Below are 12,226 nucleotides of genomic sequence, written 5' to 3'. Positions count from 1 at the left end.
ACAAGCACCCACCCCGAGGCTTCCCTGGCAGAGCTGGGACCCCAGCTCTCAGCAGGCCTTTGGGAAATGGGTTCCCAATGGAGCAACAGGGCATGACCTGCCATAAAACCAGGCTGCTGCCTCAAAATGAGCTGCTCCTGCCATCGAGGGGGCCAGGCAGTGACACTGCTGCACAGAAGTTGCCCTCTTCACCACAAAGACCTGGTGTGTAGGGGAGCAACGTCCATGAAAGCTTTGATTCATCTAGGGAGCTTTGTTGGGAAGTCAGTTTGAAAGTGACCTTGTTCCAAAGACCTGGCAAACGTTTATAGAGGGGAAATAAATCCTGAAACCTGCACCCAAAGCTTCTGAGATCACTCCTCCCAGGGGAGCTGGTTGGATATGGATTGCACAACTGCTTCTGGGATGGGAACTACGAGCAGAGGCATGTGTGCAGGGCTGTCCAGAGGAGACACCTGTGCCAGGGACATGTCCCTGAGACTCAGCACTTGTTTTCCAGCCTTCAGGGTGGTGACAGCTTTGAGCTGTGGCCAGGCTAGGTTTTCAGCCTGTGACCCAAAGAGGAAAGGCTTGCTATGCAATCCCTGGGATCCAGCTTGCAACCCAGTTCTTACAAGCAACTTGGTTTCTATTTTCTGTATTTCCTAGGATCCTTCAAGCTTTGGATATTAAAACACTTGGATCTCTAGAAGCACATTTTGCTCATCTTGGCTGCTTCCTAAAGGACCAGAGAGCAGGCACAGCCAACCCTGCCACCTCCTCACCTCCTGTGTGCTGCACCAGCAGCAGCATCCTATTTTATTCCTTCCCATCCCTGGGCCCATGCCCAGGACTAGTCTAAATTTTCTTGCCAGCACATTTTTTCCTCCAAGATGTTCTGCCAGTCAGTAAAGCCCTAATGCATTGTCTAAAGGTTCTTCCCAAATCTGTTTTGGACAATTCCCAAATTGTAATCCAAGATGACTGCCGGAGCAAAGCAAAAACATTTTGGGAGGACTGTGGGACAAGGGACATCCCAGTCCTTGGGGCAGTCCCTTATCTCAGGGTTTCACATCCCCCTTGACACCTCTTTCACAAGAGAAGGCGGGGCTAGAGATGCCCAGAGGATCTGTTCCAGACCCCCTCAGCGGTTAAAAACCTCCTCACCACCGCCTTCCAGCCTAAACTTGGCCTCAGCCATTTCACTTCCAGAGACATCCTTCCATGCAAATCCTCCCCTTCCTCTCCTGATCCCCGGGGAATTCACAAGTATACGTGCTTCCGCTTGGAGATCACAACCCTTGCACATGAAGGCATTTCGCAGCAGCAGGCGGAGCAGGAGATGTGCAGCAGGGACACGGCGCTGTCGCTGCTCCCGCCGCCCGGGCAGCACTCGCTGCTGGATCTCAGAAGGCTCTGCCGAAGCAGACGCTTTTGGAGGCTCAGTCCCTCACACCCCAGAAGGGACAGGCACCCGGCAGGCCCTGCAGCGAGCAAGGGGAGCTCTGCCAGGCCATTCCCAGGTGTGGGCGAGGGCTGGCAAGCCCTAATGACAGCCTGCTCTTGCTGCCTGCCCCGCTCCCGTCCCACAGAGACACCGACCTGTTGCCGGCAATTACAGGCGGTTTGCAGCTCCTGGGCTACCACAAACACAGACATAATTGCAGCCTGTTTCACTCCGGCCGGGAGGGACTGGGCTGCCCAGCGCCGCGTTTCCTCAGCCCTTTGCAAATCCCCGCAGGAGGGAGAGGGAACACCGGCTCAGCAATTGTCATAACTTTCTTCCCCACCAATATATGCAAGTATCAGCACTAGAAGAAATATTGATCCAGCGGAGAGTTTCTCGGCTCTCTAAAAACAGACTTCAGTTTTCAGGCTAATGTGTTGTCTCCAATTTCCCCACGAAGATAAGCGTGAAAGTGCTTTTCGGCGCTGACTTCCCAGTGCAGTCTCAGTCTTTTCCTCACTCGAGTTTGTCCAGCTGCCTAGATAATTGAAACTTACGTCAAATATTGTTCATCTGAAGTTAAACCTTGCACGCTGAAGGTTGCTTTTTATTTTCTTTTTTTTTTTTCCTAAAGCAAAGGGCTTGTGGCTCTATCAAGGAGCTAAAAGAAAGCCTGGATTTGTACTTTTCCGCAGTTTTAAACATGACACTCTCCCTTTTATTTATTTTTCTTTTTTTAAACTCTGAAGGCTCAGCAGGCAAGCCTCTGCAGGGACGAGGGCTTTGCACCGGTGAGATCTGCAAACATGTCTCTTCTTTCTTGAACTTTATTTTTCTCACGGTCTCTGAAAAGGCAAGATCGGGTGATACGTGTGGGATTGGCCCTGTACAGGTGCAGATCAGGTACAAGAGGAGGTGGAAAAACATTACTGTGTATACTCAAAAAAAAAAAAAAAAAAAAAAAAGAGAGACAGAGAAAGAGCGAGTGAGCACATTTTTGAATAGGCCAGGTCTAGTTCTTGGCAGGATGACTCAGGCCTAGCTGGCAGACTATGGGAATAGGAGTGTGAGAAAGTCAGTCAAGCGGAGGGGGAAAAAAAAAAGGATTCAAGTCCTCAGGCAAAATACTTTTTTTTTTCTTTTTTTCTTTTTTTTCTTTCTTTAAAGTAACCCACAATCTGTCCAAACCAGCCGGAGGTGGCAGCAGGGCGGCTGGGCTAGGCCCGGGGGACAGCCACCTCCCTCCCTGCGGTTTCGCCTGTGTCCCCGATGTCAGCACACGCAACACCGCGTCCTTGCCCGCGCCGCCAGCCCGGCGTGCGGGCCGGGCGGCAGAACCCGCGGTGCCCCCGCCCCCGTGTGCCACTGCCACAGTGTGCCATTGCCCCAGTGTGCCATTGCCCCAGTGTGCCCCCGCCCCAGTGTGCCACTGCCACAGTGTGCCCCCGCCCCAGTGTGCCCCCGCGCCCCGCGCTGCTGCGGGCACCGGCCCAGCCCCGGGCACACCTGCGGGGGCAGGGGCAGCCCCGCGTGGCGCTGTCCGGCCGGGCGTGAGGACACTTGGGCGACCGTGGGGAGACCCGGTCTGCTGTGGGGAGACCTGGGTTGCCCCGGGGAGTTCTGGGTGACCGCGGCAATGCTCCGGGCACCGCGGGAGGACGCAGCCGCCGCGGCGCGCCCCGCGGTTCGCCGCAGCCCCCGCGCACAGTAGCTGCGCTCCGGCCACCACGGCTGGGCCCGGCCCGCCGCGTCCCGGCCATCACCCCGGAGAGCCGCGGCCCCCCACGGCGCAGCCCGCCCCGGGGCCGGCGGTCCCCGAGGGGAGCGGGCGGGGCCGCGCCTGCCACGGGCGCCAATTAACCCGGTAATTAGCGCGGCACTCCCCGCGCTCCCCCCGCCGCGGGCGGTGCCCAAGGGGTTAAACCGCGGCCGCCCGCCCCGCGCCATTGGCCGGCGGCCGCCGCGCGGCGCGCAGCCAATGGGCGGGCGCCGTCCACGAGCGGGGCCGCGTGCGGGCGGCGCCCATTGGCTGGGCGCGAGTGTGGGAACGGCGGCGGGGGACGTTTCACACGAGCCGCGCGCGTGCGGCGCGCTCTATATAAGTAGGGGCGGCCAAGGGCGCGCGGCACCCGCGCCCCGCCGGCCCTGCCGCCGCCGCTCCGAGCGCTCCCTCGCGGCCCGGCTCGGCCCGGCCCGGCCCCCACTGCTGCCGCCGCGCCTCTCCCCGGCGGCGCACCATGCCGGCCGACCTGATGGAGAAGAACAGCGCCTCGCCGGTGGCCGCCACCCCCGCCAGCGTCAATGCGACGCCCGACAAGCCGAAGACGGCGGCGGAGCATCGCAAGGTAAGGGTGGCTGGGACGGGATGGGACGGAACGGGCAGCGCCGTGCGGAGCCGTGCCGGACGCTGACTGTCGCCTCTCTTGTAGTCCTCCAAGCCCATCATGGAGAAGCGGCGGCGGGCGCGCATCAACGAGAGCCTAGGGCAGCTGAAGACGCTCATCCTGGACGCGCTGAAGAAGGATGTAAGCGCAGGGGGGTCGGGGCGGGGGGTGCGGGGGCAAACGGCGCTGCCGGGCCGGTCTGAGCCCCGCCTGTTCCCGCAGAGCTCCCGGCATTCCAAGCTGGAGAAAGCCGACATTCTGGAGATGACCGTCAAGCACCTGCGGAGCCTCCAGCGAGCCCAGATGACTGGTGAGTCCCGAGGGGGAACCGGAGAGAGGGAGCTGGGCTGGTGCTGCCTGCAACCCGGGGGCTGGGACCATCACACACTCAGCCTGCCTGCTCGGTAGAGAGGATTGCGGGAGCACCAGGCTCTGCACCTGCATCCCCGGGGAGTGATGGAGGCGGGGGGGGATAGTGTGTTCTGTACTTGTATTCCTGGTGCCAGTGGCTCCGCACCTGAATCCTGTTTGCATGGGTGACACAGCGCTCCATCCCTGCTACTTGGGGGTGGTGAGGGGCATCATGGTTTGTGCTAGTATCCCCAATAAGGAGATGCTGGCAAGGTCATGGTGTTGTTTGTGCATTTCTGGTGCTGGAGGGCACAGTCCCAGCTTGAGTTCCCTCTGCTAGCAGAGCTGTGCTCTGCACATGGATCTGTTTTGGGGGTGTGAGAGGCACAAGAGCCTCTGGAGGAATTGTGTTTCCAACCTGGGTCTCTGGTATGTGGAGACATAAGGAGATTCTTGGGACTTATCTGTTCCCCCCCCTGGGTCCTTGGTGCTGGTGGACTTGGTAGCAGAGGGGCTGTGCTCTCCATCTGAAATCTTGGTACTTGGGAACACAAGACATACTGCCAGAGGGGCTGCTTTCCCCATCTGGATTCCTAGCTCAGAGGGGCTGTAGGATGCAATGCTGGTGGGCTGTGCACCTCTCTTCCCTGTGGAGCCTGCTGACTGCTGTGTGCCTCTCTCCTCCCACAGCTGCCCTGAGCACAGACCCTACCGTCCTGGGCAAGTACCGAGCCGGCTTCAGCGAGTGCATGAACGAGGTGACGCGGTTCCTCTCCACCTGCGAGGGCGTCAACACTGAGGTGCGCACCCGGCTCCTGGGCCACCTGGCCAGCTGCATGACCCAGATCAACACCATGAACTACCCTGCGCCTCCCCCGCCGCCCCCGTTGCCACCGGCTGCAGCCTTTGGGCCGCCCCTGGTTCCTCCAGGCGGGGGCGTGGGGCCGCTCCCGGGCATGCCCTGCAAGCCGGGTGCCGATGCAGCCAAGGTGTACGGTGGCTTCCAGCTGCTGCCTGCCTCTGATGGGCAGTTTGCCTTCCTCATCCCCAGCACCGCCTTTGCTCCGGGTGGAGCTGTGCTGCCTCTGTATGGTGGCCCACCCACAGCTGCCACTGCTGCCTCGCCGCCAGGCCCGCCACCTGGCACGGCCGACTCGGTCTGGAGACCCTGGTGAGGGTGGTGGGCACCGGACTGGACTTGGCAATGCACCCCGTGCTGCTGGCACGGCTGTACATAGATTATATGTTCATATTGGATTGTGCCTTTGTACCATAGCACTCCCTTGACAGTGTTTCGTGTTTTACACGAGATCTTTTTTCTTCCTTTCCTCCCTTTCCTTATGTGACACCAAAGATTGGGGGTTTGTTTTTTGGTTGGGGTTTTTTTTTTTTTTTTTTTTTTTTTGAATGCTCTTAAAATAAAAGTTTCCCTTCCATTTCGGAAGGCCTTTGGAGAAAATTTGAGCTCTGGCATGTGTGCGTAGGAGGGACCCCAGTTCCTGGCTGCCTGTGGATCTTGCTGCTCCAGGGCTGCCTTGTCCTGTTCGCCGGGCTGGAGCTGTCACTCAGACCCTCTGTCCCCTCTGTCTTGTGAAATCACCTGGTCCCTCTCCCTGCCCTGGGGCAGATGTAATTACTGCTTCTTTGGGAGCAGGTCAATTAATCAGACTTGTTAAAAGGAGCTTGTATTTGCAGAGCTGGTGAATGTGCTATGGGACTCACCTCTGCTCTGTTCTGGCACCTCGGGCTGATGGAGTTGGTGTGGTGTAAAGCAAGACATGGAGCTGCCCGGGTGAGCCTCCTGCCCTGAACCCGGAGGAGCCTGCTTCCCAGGCTGTAGTGTAAATTGCAAGTGACTCCAGTCAGTTGATTGAGAGAGCGGTGCCTGCCAGCTTCTCGAGTTACAAAAGCAGTGGCTCTCCGCAGGACAAGCCTGACACGAGTGCTCCTGTCTCCTGGCTGATGGGCTGCAGCAGGCGCTGGGCACCACCTCCACCTGGACTTAAAAGCATAGAGCTGTTCCCGACCCTGAGCAGCAGCCAAGCTCTGCTTGATGATTAATGCTTTGCATGTGGTTTTGATAGAGTTGGGCATTTCCTCTGCTGTTATATGGAAAACACGTGGTCGAGGGAGTAATGTGGGGCTGCAAGGACTCTGTAATCATGAGCTGCAGCTGACCCCTGTGACTTGAGGATGCCCCGTTTCCAGGCAAGATGCAAGCCATAGATAGTGGCGAGCAGCAGTCTCAGGTTACAGCTTGCATGGCCCTTCTTAACAAGTCCTAACTCAGAGCGGACAGCTTTAAGATGTGCCAGGATCCACTGGGGTTTCTGTCCAAATCCTGCTGCAAAAGCTTGTTGGATTTTGTCTGGATCAGCCAGGTGCTTGACTGTATCCAGGTGCTGGGAAAACGAAAGCTGGGGAGAGTGAGACCAGATGGATTAAACCTGCTGGGGTTTGACTCCCCAGCTTTGCTCCTGGTTAAGAAACATATTCACCTGATCTGAAAATACATCCTGGGAAGAGGGTTGGTATGTGCCTGGGATAAGCAGTGGCTGAGCTTTCTTTCCTGCCCACCAGCCAGAGTGTCACCTTTCTGCATTGGAGATACTGAGGGTTGAAGTGAGCCCACCTTTTGTTCAGAGAAGTGCTCACAGGACCTGTCTCAGAATTACATCAGACCAGCTCCTCTTGCTGGATGGCTTGTGTGGAGCTGATGTAGACCAGTCATGCATCACCTATAAGAGTGAATGCTGTTCCATATGAGCAGAGTCTTCCTTTTCTGCTGAAGCAGTTGGTTTGGAAAGCACATTAGAAAAAAGAGACTCTGCTGTAGGCTAATGGAGAACATACAGCAGATCCCAGAGTGAAAGACAAGATGAACCTATTTGCTAATGGAGTTTAAATAGCCTAGTATAAAGCAGATACAGCATGCTTGGGCCGGTTTCTCCAAAGCTTTCTCTGTTTACTCTATCCCACAGCCTGTTGACATGAGAGATCTGCTTGAGTTTGTGAGCTTTAAGGGGATCAGAGCAATTCCCAAGAGCCGTGCTCTTGGTGCCAGTTCACTGAGCCCATGACAAATTGGGATGACAAATGCAGGCTGTGGGTCTGTGGATCATTGTGTGTGGGAATTCTCCTTCAGGTGCAGCAAATGCCTTTAAACTGATGCTGTGGGATGAGCAGGAAAGAGTAAGGGAGGAGTGCCAGGGAAGGTACAGGGCTGAGCTATGACCCTGCACGGGGACTGTACAGGACAGGTAGGAAAAGGGACTGGACTTAGTGCTGCCAGATGGGACGCAGCTCCTGTTGGCCTCCCTGGGCACCTTGCTGAGCCCTGCCTGCCAGTGGACAGGATCCTGGGAACGGCTGGAGGCAGGTCTTTCTCTCATGACCATTCTTGGGTTGGTCAGCACTTTGCCACAATCCTTTAGGGTACATTTGCAGACCCAAGGGTGCTGAGTTGGAAGGAGCAGCGCTTCAATCCCTGCCCGCAGTGCACCTGCACGGGGGTCCGTGCGCAGGGGGCTTTTCCTGCCTTGCCCCCCACCCACCACGGAGCTTACAGCCCCGGCTGCCCCTCGCATCCCCGCAGCTCCCTTCCATCTGCTGCTGCTGCCGTCCCGGGAAACCTGTCATTAAAGTCAATTAACTTTTCCCACACTCCTCGTGAGCGGTGCAAAAGCCCCTCCTTGCTTCCTCCTTGGCTCTTAAGTGCTACCATATGGCACAGGCCCCCGCGCCCCCCCACGCCCGCCCTGCCTTTGATTCCAGCCAGACAGCCGGAGCTTTATGATTTAAGCCGGGAGAGCCCTCGTACCAAGCCCTGGGCCGCTCTGCGGCCAAGGTGGTTTTTTTAGCAGGCAAGGCTGTTTTCTGGCAGGAAATGAATAGCTCCCAGATGAGCTCAGGAACCTGAGAGGTCGTGAGAAAGGAGCGAACCCCCGGCGCGGTGGCGGGCTGCCAGCGGTGTGGGGAGCGCGGGAGGGAGCGCGCCGCTGCCGCCGCACACGAGCGCGCCCGGCCCCCGCTGGCAGGCGGCGGGAGCGGCAGCCGCGGCCGCACGCCGCCCGCACGCCGCGCCCGGGCCCCGGCCCCGGCCGGCACAGCCCCCGGCCGCCTGTCCCCAACCAGCGGCCGCGCTCCTGCCAAGGGCCCGCAGCCGACCGCTGACCTTGGGCTGGCATCCAGGCGTCCGGCCCGCAGGGAGCGTGGGGTGGTGAAAAAGCAGCCTGGCAGCTGGGCTGGGATTTGGGGGAGCCAGGAGAAGAGTCCCCCGGGAGCAGCACTGCAAACTGCCTGGGGGCTGCGTGCAGCAGGGCGTGTGAGCAGCTTGGGGCGGCTGTGTGCTGCGGGGGCTGGGATGCTCCAGACCCGTGGCTTCCACTTGAGACACACAGCCCGGTGGTGGGACCAGACTTGCCAGCGCATGGCTCTGGCTTGCACCAGCACCTCCAGGCCAGCAGCCCCCTTGCTCTGCTGCTGCCCCTGGGGCAAGGGAAGGGGACCTGTGATTTACAGGGGTGACGTGTTTAACTTAAAGCAAGTCAAACAAAACCCCGGTTTGTTTTGCGGAGCACAGACTTCCTGGGGGGATCAGCCCAGACAAATGACTCCACTCCCATTTATTAAACATTTGTGGCCATGCGATCAGCTGGTGCTGGGAACGGCTGGGACAATCTTATCTGTTTCCCAGCCTCTGCAGCAGGAGTGATTTCTGACATCTCTGCCTGGGAAGAGCTGTGCCCCAGGGGTACCAGCTCCCCATTCCAGTGCCTTTCAAGTATCCAAGGACAGTGATATAATCCACACAGGCTGTAGCCTCTGGACTGTTTCCCTGCTCTGCCCTGCACGAGCATCCACACTGAGCACTGGCAGCAGGCTGGGGGCATATGTCCCTTGTGCCAGCACCACAGTGAGGGTTGTGAGGGGGTCTGCTGGTGGTGTGTTTGCCAAGGGGAGGGCAGGGGCAGCAGGGCAGGGCAGAGGTGCTGTTGCTGAAGGACAGCCTTGGAGGTAGGGCTACCTGCAATCTGTAATGATTAGGAAGCTGCTCCCAGAAGGGGTTTATTGCCAATAAAGCCAGCTCAGCACAACTGCTGGGGCATTAACCCTTATCTGCCTGGCGCGATAAGAGCCTTGGGCTTTGCCTTCTGGCCCCAAGAGAGCAAACAGCTGCCACAGGGCATGGTACAGACTGCACCATGCCCTGTCACCCTGGGGACACAGCCAACATGCTGTGTGGCTGGGACGCACCGCCCCAGCACGTGCTCCCAAAGCCCCTGGCCAGCTCCCCCCGCCTGCTGCCCTGCACACAGGGGTGAAGGCTCTGTACCCAAACTCCTGAGGGGTTCAGCTGTACAAAAGCAGCATCCTGCTTAATTAAAAGCAGACCTGCTGTAACGAGCCTGCCAGCACAACAGCGTGGCTCGGGCAGTGCTGCTGGAACAGAGGCTGGGATTCAGCCTCACTGCAGAACTGAGACATGAGGTGGCTCATGGGCTGGGAGCCGGGGCTGGGAGCCAGGGCTGGGTCACCCTGTGACTGCCTGCAGAGCCATGTCTCTCTCCGTGTCCTCCCAGCCCTGCTAAGGAGACACAGCCTGTCTGACCCAGCCTGCTGTTGTGTAGCACCTCGACAAAACTCATCACTAAAATTGCTCCTGGAGTGGGGCCTCTCCTGAGTTCTTGCCCCCAGGTGGGGTCACACACCATCTCTGAGCTGTTGGCTCCCATCACACCACCCAGCTGTGCTGGTACTGGGACCAACAGCAATTGTGCCTGCCCTGCAAGGGGGACATGTCCCAGGCTGTGCCAGGAGGAGGCTGCTCCCTGCTCAGGGCTGGGATGGCACACACTGCTCTGGATATGGGTGCACTGGGGTGCCTCACAAGAGCCTTTCCAATGGTGACCTTTTTTTCCCTCTTGTTTTGTCAGCTTTTTCTTGCTGCTGAGGAGGTCAGAAGTGTTGAGGAATATCCTTAATGCAGGTACCTTGGTGTGCAAGCTGCAGGTTGCTCCCTGGACAGGGGGAAATGGCTGGAGCTGCAGAACAGGAGCTGTGAACTGGCACCAATCGTTTGCCTAACAAAGGACATGAGGGCCTGTGGCACAGCCCAGCAGGGAGGTGGCTGGTCACCCAGAGACTCTGCAGGACCCAATGAAGAGCGAGAAGACCCCGCACTAAATCACACCATTGGACCGAGAGGCCCATACAGCAAGAATGTGAGGGTATAAAACCCCAGGGATTGATGTGTTCAGGTCTCTCCCTGGGAACACATAGCTTGACCTGTTGGGTTGCTCTGCACCATGATTAAATTAGGAACCAGAGCTCTGGTCTCTGTTATGGTAAACATGGAGTTGAGTCAGGGAATGAAACTTGTCTGTGTGAGTGTGGGATGTGCAGGGAGCCAAAAGGGGGACCTCACTGGAGCCGCCCACTGCAAAGGGGCTTTGGTCCCAGCAATGAAAATGCAGGGTGGTGTGAATGTGACGCCCAGAGTGGTTCCTCAACGCTCAGACAGGAATATCCCTTTAAAAGGAGGGCTGGTAGCAATGACTGGAGGCTCCCACCGCTTGTCCCACTGCAGAAGATGGGCTGTACCTCTGTTCTCTGGAAAACATTATGAGTTCTTGAAACCGTAAAACAATCTGGCTGGTGTTTCTCCCTCTGACGCTGGAAATCTGGACAGTGTTTGTAGCAAGAGAGGGATACAGACACATGCTGAACCTCAGTTATGTATCTTGCCTGGCTCTGGCCCTCACAGCCCTGCTGCACCCCAGGCACAGACAAGCCCCCATCTCATTTGGCAGTGCTGACATACATGGGGCATCTGCCAAACAGGGGAAGTGGTACTGGGCCCCAGCAGCATCCTAACTGATGTTATAAAGCTGACAGGTATAAAGCAAGAGCAACATAGGCTGATCCTGCCAGGCTTGGGAAACATTTGGCTTTTTTGCATCTCCAGTATCAGGCTGAGCCTCATTCCTGCCTCCGTCAGCAACAGGCTCATGTGTGGACCTGGGAGACAACCTGCCTTTGTTCCAGCAGTGACATGAATCCTGTTTATGGCAGGGGAGAGCAAATGGTCCATTGCACTCAGGCCTTCAACAGCAACATGTAAATGCAAAGCAGTACTGGAGACCTGCATGGCTGAGGAAGAGGGGCCAGGCAATCCCTCAGGGCTGCATCACAGTGGGTGCTAGAGGAGATGATGAGCCTGGAAGGGAAGGGGGAGCTTTGGGATGATGATGCATCAGGACAAATCCTTCCAGTAAGCAGTGTTTCCAACCAAACTAGTCCCCTGCATGGTGAATGGACAGGGAAATCAGAGCACTTATCCCTAGCTCTGCATCTGGGAGGGCTCTGATTGGTCATCAGCTGCACAAGGGTCTCACAGCAAAGATTCCAACAGGCCTGATGGATACTTCCTTGCTCCCTGCAGCCAAGCCTCACTCCTCACTGTGGGATCAGTGCTGCTGTGTCCCACAGTACAGAGCTCTGCACTTCCTACGGGGCATTTCCTTTCAGCCACCCTTCAGCTTTTATTGTGCTTCAAAACAGAGAGGCTGGCAGCTGGACAGCCGGGGCTGGTGTTTCTGAGTAGGCTCCAAGCAGATGTTTGTGCTCACAGCCGGGGCTGGCGCTCCCTGCCTTCCCCGCTGGGGCTCAGCTGCGTGCGGGCAGGCTGCAGGCAGAGCCTGTGGGCGGGCAGCCCCTGCCTGCAGTGCTGCCTGTTTGGGCTTGAGAGGGGCTCTGGTGCTGGGCACAGGCTGAGTGGGGTCATGTCTCCTCAAAGGGATGAGGAGCTGGACCACCATGGCCACCCAGGGCTGAAGTAATGGATGAGGGCTGCGGGATGAGAGCCCAAAGCCAGGCAAAGGGGAGAGGGGCATGGCTGAGAGCTGCATTGTGCTTGCTCAGCCAGCGTCACGGTGAGCACGAGGGTCACAGAGAACCTCTTGGGAAGCTCCTCCCAGGCTGGGTCAGCCCATGGCACAGTCACCACTCCCTCTTCCCCCATCCTCACCCCCACTGCAGATCTTGCATGGGTTGAGGGGCTCTC

General features: G+C 57.9%; 1 protein-coding gene across 1 annotated transcript; it reads left to right on the top strand.

The window, feature by feature from the left end:
* Positions 1-3,573: 3,573 nt before the first annotated feature.
* On the top strand, positions 3,574-5,535 carry HES1 (hes family bHLH transcription factor 1). Its single transcript, XM_066556641.1, has 4 exons — positions 3,574-3,771; positions 3,856-3,951; positions 4,033-4,120; positions 4,852-5,535. Exons 1-4 carry the CDS (start codon positions 3,664-3,666, stop codon positions 5,334-5,336), a joined length of 777 nt encoding a protein of 258 aa, XP_066412738.1. The 5' UTR covers positions 3,574-3,663; the 3' UTR covers positions 5,337-5,535.
* The last annotated feature ends 6,691 nt before the right edge of the window (positions 5,536-12,226 follow it).

The sequence above is a fragment of the Molothrus aeneus genome, chromosome 10 (genome assembly GCF_037042795.1).
Source record: "Molothrus aeneus isolate 106 chromosome 10, BPBGC_Maene_1.0, whole genome shotgun sequence".
Lineage (NCBI taxonomy): Eukaryota > Metazoa > Chordata > Aves > Passeriformes > Icteridae > Molothrus > Molothrus aeneus.
The sequence above is the reverse complement of the archived record's forward strand: the minus strand, read 5'-3'. Positions and strand labels throughout refer to the sequence as shown.

Coding starts and splice junctions, on each gene's coding strand:
- HES1 (XM_066556641.1), top strand. CDS start 3,664: ATGCCGGCCGACCTGATGGAGAAGAACAGCGCCTCGCCGGTGGCCGCC. Junction 3,952..4,032: donor TGGACGCGCTGAAGAAGGAT/GTAAGCGCAGGG, acceptor CTGTTCCCGCAG/AGCTCCCGGCATTCCAAGCT. Junction 4,121..4,851: donor CCAGCGAGCCCAGATGACTG/GTGAGTCCCGAG, acceptor CTCCTCCCACAG/CTGCCCTGAGCACAGACCCT.